Raw genomic sequence first — 14,738 nt, 5'->3', positions numbered from 1 at the left:
AGGCATGTAATCTCTCTCAGAACCAATGTTTGCAGGCATGTGAGGTCAAAACCACACAGAGGAGAGAAGCTCTCAGTTATACTCTTGTTGAAGTTAACTCCATCCCACTAAAACACTCCTACATGCTGGACCTTCTACACACTACATGATGTTCAACATATCTTTCAATGCCTATATTAAACATTCATAGTCTATAACCACTTATTCAGTTCAGGGTCGTGGTGGGTCCAGAGCCTACCTGGAATCTTTGGGCGCAAGGCAGGAATACACCCTGGAGGGGGCGCCAGTCCTTCACAGGGTAACACACACACACACACACTCACATTCACACCTAGGGACACTTTTTGAGTCGCCAATCCACCTACCAACGTGTGTTTTTGGAGCGTGAGAGGACACTGGAACACCTGGAGGAAACCCACGCAGACACGAGGAGAACACCTATATTAAACACTCTGAATTAAATGTAATCTATTTATTTGTTAATATATCAGATCACAAATATAATAATGAACCCATTTTTTTACATATTTTACTTGAATTACAATTAAAATACATACAATTACACATGAAACAACTTTTATTATAACAATTTCTATAACAATTATAACAATTTCTTACTCTCTTTACCATCTGTACTATTCCTGTAATATGCCAAAGATCACAAATCCCACAAATTTTCCAACACCTTTCAGTACAAGATTTTTAGTAACCACTCATTTACAAAAACTGGGTCATTTTAAAGAATCTGCTATGGGCTTGAGAGATAAGAAGACAACCAAACATGCTGCAATAAGTGCCAGGGCACTGATGAAATGGAACCTTGTTTAACATTTCAAAATATTACAAAACTATGAACATAAATTGTGCATTTACATGAATCTGCCCCCAGAAACAGATTCTTACCACTTTAATACTGAAAAAAATAAGAAATGGACACCTGCAGCCAGTCAGCTTCCAAAGCCAGAAACTACCAACTCTACACAGCAAAGATTATATGTGGAAATGAAGACAGTCCATTTCAGCTTCATTAAAAGCATTCTTCAAAAAAATAAACTAGTAAGATATTATAGCAGTTGTGCTGTTTCAAGATCCCTCTCTAAACACTAGCCAATTACAATTTAGTGCTTCTTCTCAAACGAAACAGCTTTCAAGATAAGAATTCAGAAAACCTAAAACAAGTACAAAAATAGAGATAACCATTCTCATTATCACATATACAGATAAGAGAAACAATAAACCAAAGGGTGAGAAACATGAATCAAATAATATTAAACACAACAATATGACCAGAATAATTCTATTCTGAATACAATTTTATTCCTGAAGATTTGTTTTGAAATATGTTGCCATATAGAATAAGTCTGAGGGCCTTTCTAAACCACACATAAAAGAATGCATACACAATTGGGTTGAATGCTGAATTGGAATTACCAATCCAAACCAAGAAATCGATTAATTGTACAGGAGTGTTAAAGCTTTGATATGTGTCAGCAATACTGTAGATTAAAAGTGGTGCCCAAGACACTAGATAAGCTCCCATAACAATGGCCAATGTTTTAGTGGCCTTTCTCTCTGCTTTACTAACAGACTGTCCTTTTGACTGATTCATTTGGGAAAGTGTGTTGTGAATGGCACGTGACTGTCTCTGTGCTACAAGATATATTTTCAGATATAGGCTCAGCATGACTGTGGTGGGGATGTAAAAATTAAACATAAATATGACCAAAGCTGTTACAGGCCCTAGAATCACCATACAACCTCCTTCACACATGACATCACTGTAGTCATTGAGGCCTCGAATACTGAGCTCAATGAAAATCATCCCAAATCCCACAGCAACAGAAACACTCCAACAACCAGTGATCATAATCAGAGTAGTAAGAGGAGTCATTTTACTGTGGTACAGCAGGGGGTGACAGACGGCATAATATCGATCAATAGAGATAAACATAAGATTTAGAACAGACGCAGTGCACAATGTTATTGTTAGACTGTTGTGTATTTTACAGAACACACTCCCCAAATACCAACAAGTTTCCACAGAGCACACCATCCTAGGAGGTATCACAACTCCCCCAACAAGCAGATCAGCTACAGCCAGGGAGAGAGTGAGATAGTTAGTTGGTGTGTGCAGCTGCTTGAAATGAGCTATAATTATGATTACTAGAAGATTTCCAAACAACGTAAGAAGTACAATGAAACCAAGGACAAGATACATAACAATCCTTAAAGCTAGTGGATAATTTAACTTCTGACAAGAGTTAGGATGTTGTTCAAAACAAACAGGAACATTTCCCACACTCCCATTTGGGATTAAATAGTTCTGTATGTCAATCATTTCATGTATATTTTTCACTCTGTGGAAACAGAATACAAAACATGTAATATTAAACAGTAATAAAAGAATGTACTGTCTCTGAAAAGTTCATTAAAGCTTTTAAATGCAGCATGCCCCTATCACAATCATATACTGTGCATATAAAAAATAAAGGCTAAATCAGAAATATATTATATACATCTTCATGTCACATTTAATATAACATTACAGAAAGTACATATTCTATGGTTATATAACCCTAAAGTCTGTGCTTGCATATGCAGGCAAAAGCCACACAGAGGAGAGGCCCCATTTATACTCATTCAGAAGTCCACTCCCCCACATAGGAATCCTGATACACTTCCCAAAGTTTAACCAATCCCTCAGGGTTCTTAATTATTCTTACCAATAATCTCAGGGTTAATAATGACATATTTAATTTTTAAAGAAAACACACTGAACAGAATATATGGTTAGACGCAGTGCTTTAATAAATGCAATTAACGTACATAGGAAATTTGTACATGTACTGCATTGGAGATTTGCCAAAGTAAATACATTCTGTACTTAGAAATATACCTGTTGAAAATGTTAACAAAAGCTTGCACTGAATGCTGGTAATTACATTTACGTGGCAACAAGAGAACACTGAACTACATTACATCAAGTAAACATTTACAAATAAATGTCAAGTATTTTTGCAGATGTATACTCTTAAAAATGATGGGTTTTCAAGGGTTCTTTATTAATTCTTTATTAGGAAATAATTCTATACAAAACACTAAACACTTGAAGAACCTTTTGCATGATTAAAGGGTTCATTGCATTATGAAGAGGTTTCTTAGACTGATGGAGAATGTGCTATAGATTGTCCTATACAGCAATTTTAGAAAAGAGTCCTATACAGAAACAAAAAGGTTTCTTTTATTGTTACAATGTCAAGCTTGTTACAGTAAAGGAACCAATTTTGGTGCCAGAACACTTTTCTAAAAGGTGCTATATAAAACCATCTATAGCACATTTCCCATCAACCTAAAGAACCTCATCATGATGCAAAGAACTCTTTAATCATGCAGAAAGTTCTTCAAGTTTTTAGGATTCTACATTGAACTATTTATTAACTATATATTTACTTTAATAAAGATGTAGCTCTTTCTCTAAAACTCTCTCCACAAGACAACGGTCAGTAATATGGACTTAATGCCATTGATCTGCTAAAGCTGCCTAAAATGTTTTGGATTTTCAGAAGTTCTATATAAATGTTTTATTACCTATGATTTATGAGTGTCTTTATTTGAATGAAAAAAAAACAGTATAACAATTATTGGAATACCAATTATTGGAATTCCATCAATTTCATATATGGAACTCATCAGCATGACAAATCAAACTCTATTATGAAAACAACTTAATTCCTGAAGATTTGCTTTTGAATATTTTGCCATGTAAAATAAGTCTAAGGGCCTTTCTAAACCACACATAAAAGAATGCATATACAATGGGATTGAATGCTGAATTAGAATTACCAATCCAAGTCAAGAAATCAATCAGCTGCATTGGGCCGATCAAACTATAACTTGGGTCAACAAAACTGTAGATTAAAAGTGGTGCCCAGGACATCAGATAAGCTCCCATAACAATGGCCAATGTTTTAGTGGCCTTGCTCTCTGCTTTACTACTGGTCTGTCCCTTTGACAAAGTCATTTGAGAAAGTGTATTGTGTATTGAACGAGATTGTCTCTGTGCTACAAAGTATATTTTCAGATACAGGCTTAGAATTACAGTGGTGGGGATGTAAAAGCTGAACATAGCAACAATTAAAGCTGTTATGGGGCCAAGAATGATCACACAACCTCCTTCACAGAGGGCATCATTGTAGTCCTTGAAGCCTCGAAACTTGATTTCCAGGAAGATCATCCCAAATCCCACAGCAGCAGAAACACTCCAACAAACACTGATCATGAACAGAGTAGTAAAAGGAGTCATTTTACTGTGGTATATCAGGGGATGACAGATGGCAAAATATCGTTCAATAGAGATAAACATAAGATTTAAAACAGATGCAGTGCATAGCATAATCTCAAGGCTGCTGTGTATTTTGCAGAATACACTCCCCAAATACCAACAAGTCTCCACAGAGCGCATCATCCGAGGAGGCATCACAACTCCTCCGACAAGCAGGTCAGCTACAGCCAGAGAGAGAGTGAGAAAGTTAGTCGGAGTGTGCAGCTGCTTGAAATGAGCTATAGCTATGATCACCATTAGGTTTCCAGAAAATGCCAGAAGCACAACAATGCTAAGAAGAAGATAAGTCACAGTTCTCACAGCCACAGGATAGACATTCTGTCGACAAGAGTTCAGATGATGTTCATAACAAAGGGTTGTGTGTCCTACACTCCCATTTGGGCTAAAATAATTATGCATGTCATTCATTTCATTGACATCTTAACCTCTGCGTGAAAGCTTTTTATTTTGTCACAGGTTTGTTCCTACAAGCCAGTAGAACATTTTTTTTAAATATTTTGTTTTCTTACATGGAAATAAAGCACAACTACATGCTTATAATATCACAGCTTAGGAAGAGGACGCCTTAGTATTCTCATATGACATTAGATGTTTAACAACAGATCATCTCTCTCACATCTGCGCGCATGGGAGGGCAAAAGCCACACAGAGAAGAGAGCACATCCCTTTTATGTTCTTTCTGAAGTCCACTCCTTCCCACTTAAACACTCCTCCGTTCTGGAGTCCTGATACTCTTTATGTCTATCCATTTCAGTCCGTATTAAAATCTCTGACTTAAAACTGAAATAGTGAATAGTTCCATGAGCCACTAGTGCAATTTTCTTTTAACACACTGATTTTGGTCAGTTTTGGAAGTTTCCCTAGTTTTCAAGGTGACAAAACAATTTATGATTCACACTATAAGAATTAAACCCATTAAGTTGTAACCCATTCAATGCAAGTATACACTAAAGGAACTTGGGCTACTTAAGCTCAAGATGGAGAATGCACCATTCTTGAGCAGAATTACCTAGCTCAGGATTTTACCAACATGTATACACAAATGCTTCAGCTGAAAAGAAAATATAATTCATAACTACAACAATAAGCAAAGAGAAAAAAACAAATACAATTCCTTAAAGACATATTATGATTCACAAAGACAATTTATGATTCACACTGTAAGACACATGGTGTACTGTTGAAGTATTTGAAAGGCAGATCTTTCCTAAATGAGCAAGTTCCCAAGATGATGGGCGTCAAGTTTACTAGCACATAACTAGATATTGAGGGGGCTCACAGAGCTCTGGCTTCACAACCTGCTCTTAATAAAGACCAAACTATATTCTTCTTTGGAACCATGTTCTGTGGGCTGCAAGACAGAGATAAGAACTGTAGCGGAAGGGTTTGAGTATCCTGCTTTTTCCAGATTATTCAAGAGCCACACAGCAGAAGCTGGAACAGTTTAAAGATTGCAAGAAATTGCTAAATGGACCAAACCTACCCATTGCCATGGTGTATTCAAGGATCCTGACGTTTCAGATGAAAAGGGTTACTAAACAATTTGACAATCACAAACAATGAATGGGGTTTATTTGGCAATAAATGGTGCAAAAAGAATTTTCATGTTTATATAATAGCCTTCATGAGAATATCTTTCTCTCCCTTTTTGTACAAGTTTTGTTGCTACTGTTCAGATGACTGTTAAATTATTCAGCTATAAGAGAATAAACTTTAAAATTACATGGGTGATATCTATTCCCAATATTACCATAGTTGAAATTTCTTTGGATGCCAAATAAGCATTTGACCATCGTTTGTGGAGTGGAAGTATATGTTTAAGCTACTAAAGAGTGTTTGACCTGGTGACACTTTATTTAATTTACTGAACTACTACATCATAAAACTGAAGCAGCACTGCAAACTAATAGATGTATTTTTTTGTTTATATATATTGGTTTGGTTTTGTATGTGTATATACTTAGACTTTACTCGTGCCATTAATTCCATGCTTAAATGTTTAATTTTAAATAATATAATACACATGCAATAGAAATACACGTGTAATAATGTGAAAACAGTATTTACTTAATGTCTACAGTTTATGTGAAGTGTATTAATCTAATAATTATTATCTTTATGCATGTGAAAAACCTTTCTGTACAAAGAAACTCCATTACTAAAAGTAAAGGCTATAGAATATTCTTCTGCAAGCTGGAGATTATCTCAAGGAGACAGCAAAAGGGCACTGTGCTACAGTAGCTCAAGTTAAGCTCAAAAAACAAATATCTTTACACAGCTGGGTAGCAGTACAATACATATAAATATATTGTAAAAAATCATGAAAATGAAATGCCAGGCGACTTTCAGAAACACAGTCCCTCAAACAGTCCATTAGCTAGTTTATACTGGTGTGTGATATGAAAGACAAATCCTAAAAAAAGAAACACCAGCAGGTACTCACACGTCTAAGTCAGAGACTAAAAAAGCTTTACAGAGCAGTGAAATTGTGAAAGGGCACAAGTCTAATTCTATTCTGAATACAACTTTGTTACTGAAGATTTGTTTTGGAATATTTTGCCATATAAAATAATTCTGAGAGCCTTTCTAAACCACACATAAAAGAACGCATACACAATGGGATTACATGCAGAATTTGAATTTCCAACCCAACTCAAGAAGTCAATTAATTGTACTGGGCAGTTAAAATTGTGTCGTGGGTCAGCAATACTGTAGATTAAAAGTGGTGCCCAAGACAACAGAAAAACTCCCATAACAATGGCCAATGTTTTAGTGGCTTTTCTCTCTGCTTTACTAAGGGGCCGTCCTTTTGCAGAATTCATGTGAGAAAGTGTACTCTGTATTGAACGAGACTGTCTCTGTGCTACGAGATATATTTTTAGGTATAGGCCTAGCATTACAGTGGTGGGGATGTAAAAATTTACCATAGCAACAATTAAAGCAGTTATAGGCCCAAGGATCATCACACATCCTCCTTCACACAGGATGTCGCTGTAGTCCTTGATGCCTCGAAGGCTGGGCTCCAGAAAAATCATCCCAAATCCCACAGCAGCAGAAACACTCCAACAAACACTGATCATGAACAGAGTAGTGAGAGGAGTCATTTTACTGTGGTACAGCAGTGGGTTACAGACGGCATAATATCGTTCAACTGAGATGAACATAAGATTCAAAACAGATGCAGTGCACAATGTTATTTCAAAACTGCTGTGTAATTTGCACAAAAAATTCCCCAAATACCAACATGTCTCCACAGAGCGCATCATCCGTGGAGGCATCACAACTCCTCCAACAAGCAGGTCAGCTACAGCCAGAGAGAGAGTGAGGAAGTTAGTTGGAGTGTGCAGCTGCTTGAAATGAGCTATAGCTATGATCACCATAAGGTTTCCAAACAATGTCAGAAGCACAACAATGCTAAGGAGAAGATAAGATACAGTTCTCACACCCAGAGGATAGACATTCTGTTGACAAGAGTTCGGATGATGTTCATAACACAGAGTTATGTTTTCTACGCTCCCATTTGGGAAAATATAATTTTGTATATCATTCATTGCTGGGATTTATTTTCTTCTGTGCTAAAGTTTATATTTTCTCCAGAAAATTTGATACAAATGTTTTAAAGCAAAAAAGACAAAAAAAAAAAAATCACCAGTTCATTCTATGTTATACAGGTAAGTATAACACTACATGGAGCAAAATTATTTTTTTTTAATTGTAAAAACTCTCTGGGTTATTGCTTGCCAGCATATGAGGGCAAAAGCCACACTGAGGAGAGAGCACCACTCATTTAAACTCTTTCTCAAGCCTACTCCCTCCCACTAAACCACTCCTCCATTGTGGACCCCTGATACTCTTCTAAATTGTCAATACACTCAAACTGAAAAAAAAAATGAAATTTCATCAATAATCAATCACACCAGAACAAAGTAAATGGCTAAAAATGTTTATTTTTAAACATATAATGTATATTTAACGTATAACGTAGTAGAAATATAGCATTTTACAATTATATGACGTTGTATTATTCCTACATTATTTCAAAAATGACTAAGTAATTTTGTGTTTCCAAAATTTTAATACTGAAAAAACATAACATTATCAACATGTACACTTAAAAATATTAAAACGTACTATTCTACTGTTGCCTAGATTTCGCCTGTAAGAGAAAACAACACACTGAGCTACATAATCTTGTGTAAGGGCACAAATAAAACATACAGTGGAGGCAGCACTGGGCACAGCAAAGCAAATTAATGCAATAAATAACTGCATAATGGTTCAATAAGAATTTGCAGTTATGTGTGAATTACAATGTTTAAAATAAATTCCAGCAGAATGAAATGTGTGTGTTTGTCGGTGTGGGGAACTCAAAAATACACTTATCTACACAATGGAGGCACTGCAGACATTTTTTGGAAAAGCTGCAATTGTATTGCTACAATTGTAATTCTATTACTAAACAATACAGTAATAAGAGATTCAGCACTGCCTTTGTGCTTCTCCACATCGTTAGAGGGGCAAGAATCAGAGCCCATTTTCTTATACGGATTCATCCATTATTTTATTGTCACAAAATCTTTATCTGTGTTAAAATAAATGTCAGCAATATCAGCTAAATCAAAGCATTGGCCCGATGTCAAATAACATTTAAAACAAGCAATAATCTCCGGAAACTGGTATAATTCCTACATCATTGGACCTCACTAGTTTTCATTCTGTATTTTTACAGGCTTGATATAACATCTTACACTATTAGAGCTAAAAATGATTGAGTCATACCAGAAAAGAAACATAGTATTTGTTTCATTCTTGTTTAAGTAAAAAAATGTATGTACATATAAATCAATCTTTAGTGAAAATATAGGACTTTCTTACTGTCAATATTATCTTTAATATTTCTGTAATATACCCCGATTTATAAGGAACACACATTTTCCAAAACATTTCTGTATAAACAACAGTTCACTAAATCACTTCCCTAAAACTGGAGTAATGGCCACAGAATCGGCTAAACAGAACCATGTAAAACATCTAGGAATTAGTACAAAACCATATATAAAAACTGTACATTTTGTTGAATGGTATATGAAGACAAGTCATCACAGCTTCATAAAAACTTAAGACATTGGTCTGTCTCAATTATCCAAAGAGACAAAGGCCAATTCCAAACTTCCTTCACAGAGAGCACCACATCAATAGAGCAATTGAGCTGTATGAACTTCTCTTTCCATTCACTAGCAAATTAAAGTATTAATCACTCACATCAAATAAATTAGATTTCAATTGTCAAAGTATAAAATAAATATATATAAAATTGGTTTCATCTATGTATAATTATTAGCACATCTATTTAGAAAATAATTAACGATATAAATAAACCCTAAAAAATATGCATATTAGTGGTCAAATATACATTCACCATAAACCAAACAGTGACACAGATTAAGTCAGGCAACCACAATAAAACAATTGAGCATGGCCTGTAGACTTCTATTGCGAATACAACTTAATTCCTGAAGATTTGTTTCTGAATATTTTGCCATATAAAATAAGTCTGAGAGCCTTTCTAAACCACACAAAAAAGAATGCATACACAATGGGATTGAATGCTGAATTTGAACAACCAACCCAAACCAAGAAATCAATCAATTGTACTGGGCTGTTAAAGCTGTGATATGTGTCAGCAATACTGTAGATTAAAAGTGGTGCCCAAGACACTAGATAAGCTCCCATAACAATGGCCAATGTTTTAGTGGCCTTTCTCTCTGCTTTACTAAGAGTTTGCATTTTGGATGAATTCCTTTGAGAAAGTGTATTTTGTATTGAACGAGACTGTCTCTGTGCTACAAGATATATTTTCAGATATAGGCTCAGCATGACTATGGTGGGGATGTAAAAATTAAACATAAATATGACCAAAGCTGTTACAGGCCCTAGAATCATCATACAACCTCCTTCACACATGATATCACTGTAGTCTTTGAGGCCTCGAATGTTAAGCTCAAGGAAAATCATCCCAAATCCCACAGCAACAGAAACACTCCAACAAACAGTGATCATGAACAGAGTAGTAAGAGGAGTCATTTTACTGTGGTACAGCAGGGGGTGACAGACAGCATAATATCGTTCAATAGAGATAAACATAAGATTTAGAACGGATGCCGTACACAATGTAATGTTAAGGCTGCTGTGTATTTTACAGAATAAACTCCCCAAATACCAACAAGTCTCCACAGATCGTATCACACTAGGAGGTGTCACAACTCCTCCGACAAGTAGGTCAGCTACAGCCAGAGAGAGAGTGAGATAGTTAGTTGGTGTGTGCAACTGCTTGAAATGAGCTATAATTATGATTACCACGAAATTTCCAAAGAACGTAAGAACTACAATGAACCCAAGTACAAGATACATAACAATTCTTACAGCTAGAGGATAGATAAACTTCTGACAAGAGTTTGGATGATGTTCAAAACAAAGAGAAACATTCCCTACACTCCCATTTGGGCTTAAATAATTCTGTAAGTCTATCATAGCAAGTATGTTTTGTTTTTTTTCTGTGGAGAGAAACAGAATAAGAAAGATGAAAATATTAACTTCAGAATCACTGTTAATACAAAGTCTCTGCAGAACGTAACATATTTGTAAAACTTTTGCAGTAAAATCGGAAGACTATTTTTCATTTTACATTCTTACATAACATTAAAAACAAAAAGTTCTACTATTGTCACATGGCATTAAAAGCTTGGCCTGCATCTGAAGTCAAAAGCCACACAGAGGAAAGAGCATCTCTCATTTATACCCTTTCAGAAGTCCACTCCTTCCCACTAAAACCCTCCCCTACACTGAACCCCTAATTCTCTTCCTAATGTTCAGTCTCTCACTGGCCATGTAAAAATCTAAATTAAACTTCACATATATAGTCTTTAATCATTCAAGACAGAACAATGTAAACAGTCAAATTCAGTTTTTTTAAATTAGTGTCATATTTTGGAGAAAACATTGTCTTGCTGCCTATGGTTACTTTACTACTCCCGTACTCCAATACCAATTAGTTATTAGGTTATATTTCAGTGTTATATTTCCAACCCCCTTCTGCAAAAACATTAAACTAATCACTGAAAATCTTTCACTGATGGCTGGAAATTGTGTAAAGATGACAACAGGACACTGTGCTACACAAGGGTAACCGTGCATTTACACTGCAGTGGTGTGAGATTTGTCTCTAATTCTTTTCAGCACAGACAGTCAGCTGTAATGCATGGAGGACTGTGGGAATGAAAATGATACAAAGCAAGCAGAGTGATCAATAAAAGGTTGAGCTTTACTCCACTTTATGCAACTGAGAACCCTTTTTGTCCATGTGGCAGCCAAACACACTGTACACATTTCATTACCCTGTCCTCTGCTAAGCGCTCCTGTTGTGACAAGATGGAGATTGAACTCCAAGAGCAAGAAATCATCTGTGCCTGTGTTGTAAAAGGCCAAAAGTAATGAAGAAAATCATATGCAGCCAGTAAAAAACTTGAGGATATAAAACCTCAGAATAAAACAGTATTACGTGGAAATAAAAGCATTCATCATTGCATCATTCAAAAAAATAAATAAATAAGACACAGGCAGATCATATATAATTACTTTATCATTTCTACAAAACATTCCACAAGTTTTATATAAATTGCTATATAATCCTTTTTTAAGCAAAGAATAAAAACAAGAAACAACAACACATAAACACATCCCATTGTATCATAATATTAAATACAAATACAATAAGCAATAAAAAAAATTTGTGTTGACGATGTGTCAAATATCAACAAGAAACCAGTAAAACTCTATTTGGAATATAATTTAATTCCTGATGATTTGTTTCTGAATATTTTACCATTTAGAATCAGTCTGAGGGCCTTTCTAAACCATGCATAAAAGAATGCATATACAATGGGATTACATGCTGAATTGGAATTACCAATCCAACCCAAGAAGTCAATCAATTGTACTGGAGTGTTCAAACTATGACTGGGGTCAAGAATACTGTATATTAAAAGTGGTGCCCAAGAGAGTAGAAAAGCTCCCATAACAATGGCCAGAGTTTTAGTGGCCTTTCTCTCTGCTTTACTAATTGACTGTCCTTTTGACTGATTCATATGAGAAACTGCACTGTGTATTGAACTAGACTGTCTCTGTGCAACAAGATATATTTTTAGATAAATGCTCAACATGATAATGGTGGGGATGTGAAAATTGAATAATGCAATGATCACAGCTGTTACAGGCCCTAAAATCAACATGCACCCTCCTTCACAGATGGCATTACTATGGTCCTCGATACCTCGAATCCTGAGCTCTAGGAAAATCATCCCAAATCCTACAGCAACAGAAACACTCCAACATACACTGATCATGAACAGAGTAGTGAGAGGAGTCATTTTACTGTGGTACAGCAGGGGGTGACAGACTGCGTAATATCGTTCAACTGAGATAAATGCAAGATTTAAAACAGATGCTGTGCACAATGTAATATTAAAGCTGCTGTGAACTTTACAGAATACACTCCCCAAATACCAACAAGTCTCCACTGAGCGTATCATGCTGGGAGGCATCACAACTCCTCCTATAAGCAGGTCAGCTACTGCCAGAGAGAGAGTGAGGAAGTTTGTTGGAGTGTGCAGCTGCTTGAAATGAGCTATAGCTATGATCACCATAAGGTTTCCAAACAATGTCAGAAGCATAATGAAGCCAAGAACAAGATAAGTCACAGTTCTCACAGCCAGAGGATAAACATTCTGTCGACAAGAGTTAGGATGATGTTCATAACAAAGGGTTAAGTTTCCTACACTCCCATTTGGACTAATATAGATCTGTTTGTTAATCATTTCAGTGATCTCTTTCCATTTGCACAAATGTTATATTTCCTAGAAGAATGCACATGTTTTGAAATCATTCAGAATAATGTCACAAATATTATGTTTTCATTCAGCATTTCCAAATGGTAAATACAGCATTATATTGAGCAAATCCTTTCAATGTCAGAGCCAAAGATTAGACTATTCTCAAATAACATTACAGCTTTAAAAAGAGCACTTCTGTCACAAGGTTATTGATGGCCTGCATGTGAGAGGGAAATCCACACAGAAGAGAGAGCAGCTATTATTTATACTCCTTCTGAATTCCACCCCTCCCAACTAAAACACTCCTCCATTCTGGACTCCTAATACTCTTCCTCATGCTAAATCAATCTCTCATTGCCCATATCAGAATCTCTCACTTTTTCTCAAATTATCTGGTCAGAACAAAATAAGTGGTCAAGCTATGTCAAACATGAAATATAATGGAACTGTAGCATTTTCTTACACTTATTAGTTACCGTATTAATCCTGTATTATGAGTATTAGAAGTATTACATCTTTCCAAAATCTTTCTGTAGAAAATACTTAGAATAGAAGCTAGTTCACTGACAAGGGATAATGACAACAGATTCTTCTGCTGATAGCTGTATATTGTCTCAAGGTGAAAACAACGAAACACTGTGCTACATTAGGCAGTTTACTGATGAATAAGATATAGTTAAAATATGTATAATAATATTTCCATTTTTCTAGTAAAACAACCTTAAGTTTTCAGAAAAATCTACTTACATTGTTAAATATTTAATTTGAGATTATCAAAACAATAAATAAATAAATAGCACCAATATACCAGTAAAATATATTTCATTCTGTGTGCTTCAGATTTTGAGTTTAAATCAATTAATATGTCAAACTGCAAATCAAACAAAGCCAAGATATTAATGGCACTGATTGTCCACCTTGTAGAGATTTTTCTCAATGAGCTCTTTATATTACTAAAGGAATAAACACTTTACACATTCCTATTGCTGTTGTCCAATTAAGAACCTGTATCTCCCAAAATAAGAACTTTACAAGAGAAGGGAAAATATTCTTAACTTTCAATAAAAGTCAATGTACAACATTTTTATTCCAAGTAATTATGGAGCATCTCTCAAAACACAAATATTCCCTCATCAAAAATCAAAGAATGGAAATGAAAGTAAATAGTGAAATTATTTTCATATGAACATTAAAGTATTTAGGGGTCCACTCCTTCCACATAAAACACTCCTGAACTCTAAACACCTGAAACTCTTCCCGATATTTAACCAATATTTATGCAGCATTTTATCACATTATGTCTAATGGGGTTAAAAATATGCTATACTCTTCATCATACACTGAGCACATCTCAGAATGTCACAGTGTTCAGGGGAAAAATTGTGCAAAGCATAATGTAAGGTTCTAAATACAAGTATGGTGTACTGGACATGATACCAAACTAACTAGCTATCCACAAAGGAGAATTTAAAAAATATGTATTATTTGTTTAATGCATTTTATTACCA

General features: G+C 35.2%; 6 protein-coding genes across 6 annotated transcripts in view; all 6 read right to left on the bottom strand.

Annotated features, from left to right (window-relative positions):
- Positions 1-14,738, bottom strand: part of stx7l (syntaxin 7-like) — a 300,211-nt gene that overhangs the window by 261,044 nt on the left and 24,429 nt on the right. The gene's annotated exons all lie outside the window — the stretch shown is intronic.
- On the bottom strand, positions 1,298-2,218 carry LOC136702773 (trace amine-associated receptor 1-like). Its single transcript, XM_066677912.1, has one exon. The coding sequence runs from the start codon at positions 2,216-2,218 to the stop codon at positions 1,298-1,300; it is 921 nt and encodes a 306-aa protein (XP_066534009.1).
- LOC136701492 (trace amine-associated receptor 1-like) lies at positions 3,426-4,615 on the bottom strand. The gene has a single exon (XM_066676050.1). It carries the CDS (start codon positions 4,577-4,579, stop codon positions 3,713-3,715), a length of 867 nt encoding a protein of 288 aa, XP_066532147.1. The 5' UTR covers positions 4,580-4,615; the 3' UTR covers positions 3,426-3,712.
- LOC136702772 (trace amine-associated receptor 1-like) lies at positions 6,853-7,893 on the bottom strand. Its single transcript, XM_066677911.1, has 2 exons — positions 7,563-7,893; positions 6,853-7,493 (listed from the first exon to the last, which is right to left on the bottom strand). The coding sequence occupies exons 1-2, from the start codon at positions 7,891-7,893 to the stop codon at positions 6,853-6,855; spliced, it is 972 nt and encodes a 323-aa protein (XP_066534008.1).
- LOC136702634 (trace amine-associated receptor 1-like) lies at positions 9,833-10,873 on the bottom strand. Its single transcript, XM_066677782.1, has one exon. The coding sequence runs from the start codon at positions 10,871-10,873 to the stop codon at positions 9,833-9,835; it is 1,041 nt and encodes a 346-aa protein (XP_066533879.1).
- On the bottom strand, positions 12,175-13,215 carry LOC136702771 (trace amine-associated receptor 1-like). Its single transcript, XM_066677910.1, has 2 exons — positions 12,885-13,215; positions 12,175-12,815 (listed from the first exon to the last, which is right to left on the bottom strand). The coding sequence occupies exons 1-2, from the start codon at positions 13,213-13,215 to the stop codon at positions 12,175-12,177; spliced, it is 972 nt and encodes a 323-aa protein (XP_066534007.1).

Source organism: Hoplias malabaricus, chromosome 7, assembly GCF_029633855.1.
Source record: "Hoplias malabaricus isolate fHopMal1 chromosome 7, fHopMal1.hap1, whole genome shotgun sequence".
Classification (NCBI taxonomy): Eukaryota; Metazoa; Chordata; class Actinopteri; order Characiformes; family Erythrinidae; genus Hoplias; species Hoplias malabaricus.
This window is presented reverse-complemented; position numbering and strand designations above follow the sequence as displayed.

Excerpts from the sequence above, each read along its gene's own strand:
- LOC136702773 (XM_066677912.1), bottom strand. The coding sequence starts at position 2,218 with ATGTATCTTGTCCTTGGTTTCATTGTACTTCTTACGTTGTTTGGAAAT.
- LOC136702634 (XM_066677782.1), bottom strand. The coding sequence starts at position 10,873 with ATGATAGACTTACAGAATTATTTAAGCCCAAATGGGAGTGTAGGGAAT.
- LOC136701492 (XM_066676050.1), bottom strand. The coding sequence starts at position 4,579 with ATGGTGATCATAGCTATAGCTCATTTCAAGCAGCTGCACACTCCGACT.
- LOC136702772 (XM_066677911.1), bottom strand. The coding sequence starts at position 7,893 with ATGAATGATATACAAAATTATATTTTCCCAAATGGGAGCGTAGAAAAC. Across the intron at positions 7,494-7,562 it reads GTATTTGGGGAATTTTTTGT|TTGAACGATATTATGCCGTC; the intron begins GCAAATTACACA and ends TGTTCATCTCAG.
- LOC136702771 (XM_066677910.1), bottom strand. The coding sequence starts at position 13,215 with ATGATTAACAAACAGATCTATATTAGTCCAAATGGGAGTGTAGGAAAC. Across the intron at positions 12,816-12,884 it reads GTATTTGGGGAGTGTATTCT|TTGAACGATATTACGCAGTC; the intron begins GTAAAGTTCACA and ends CATTTATCTCAG.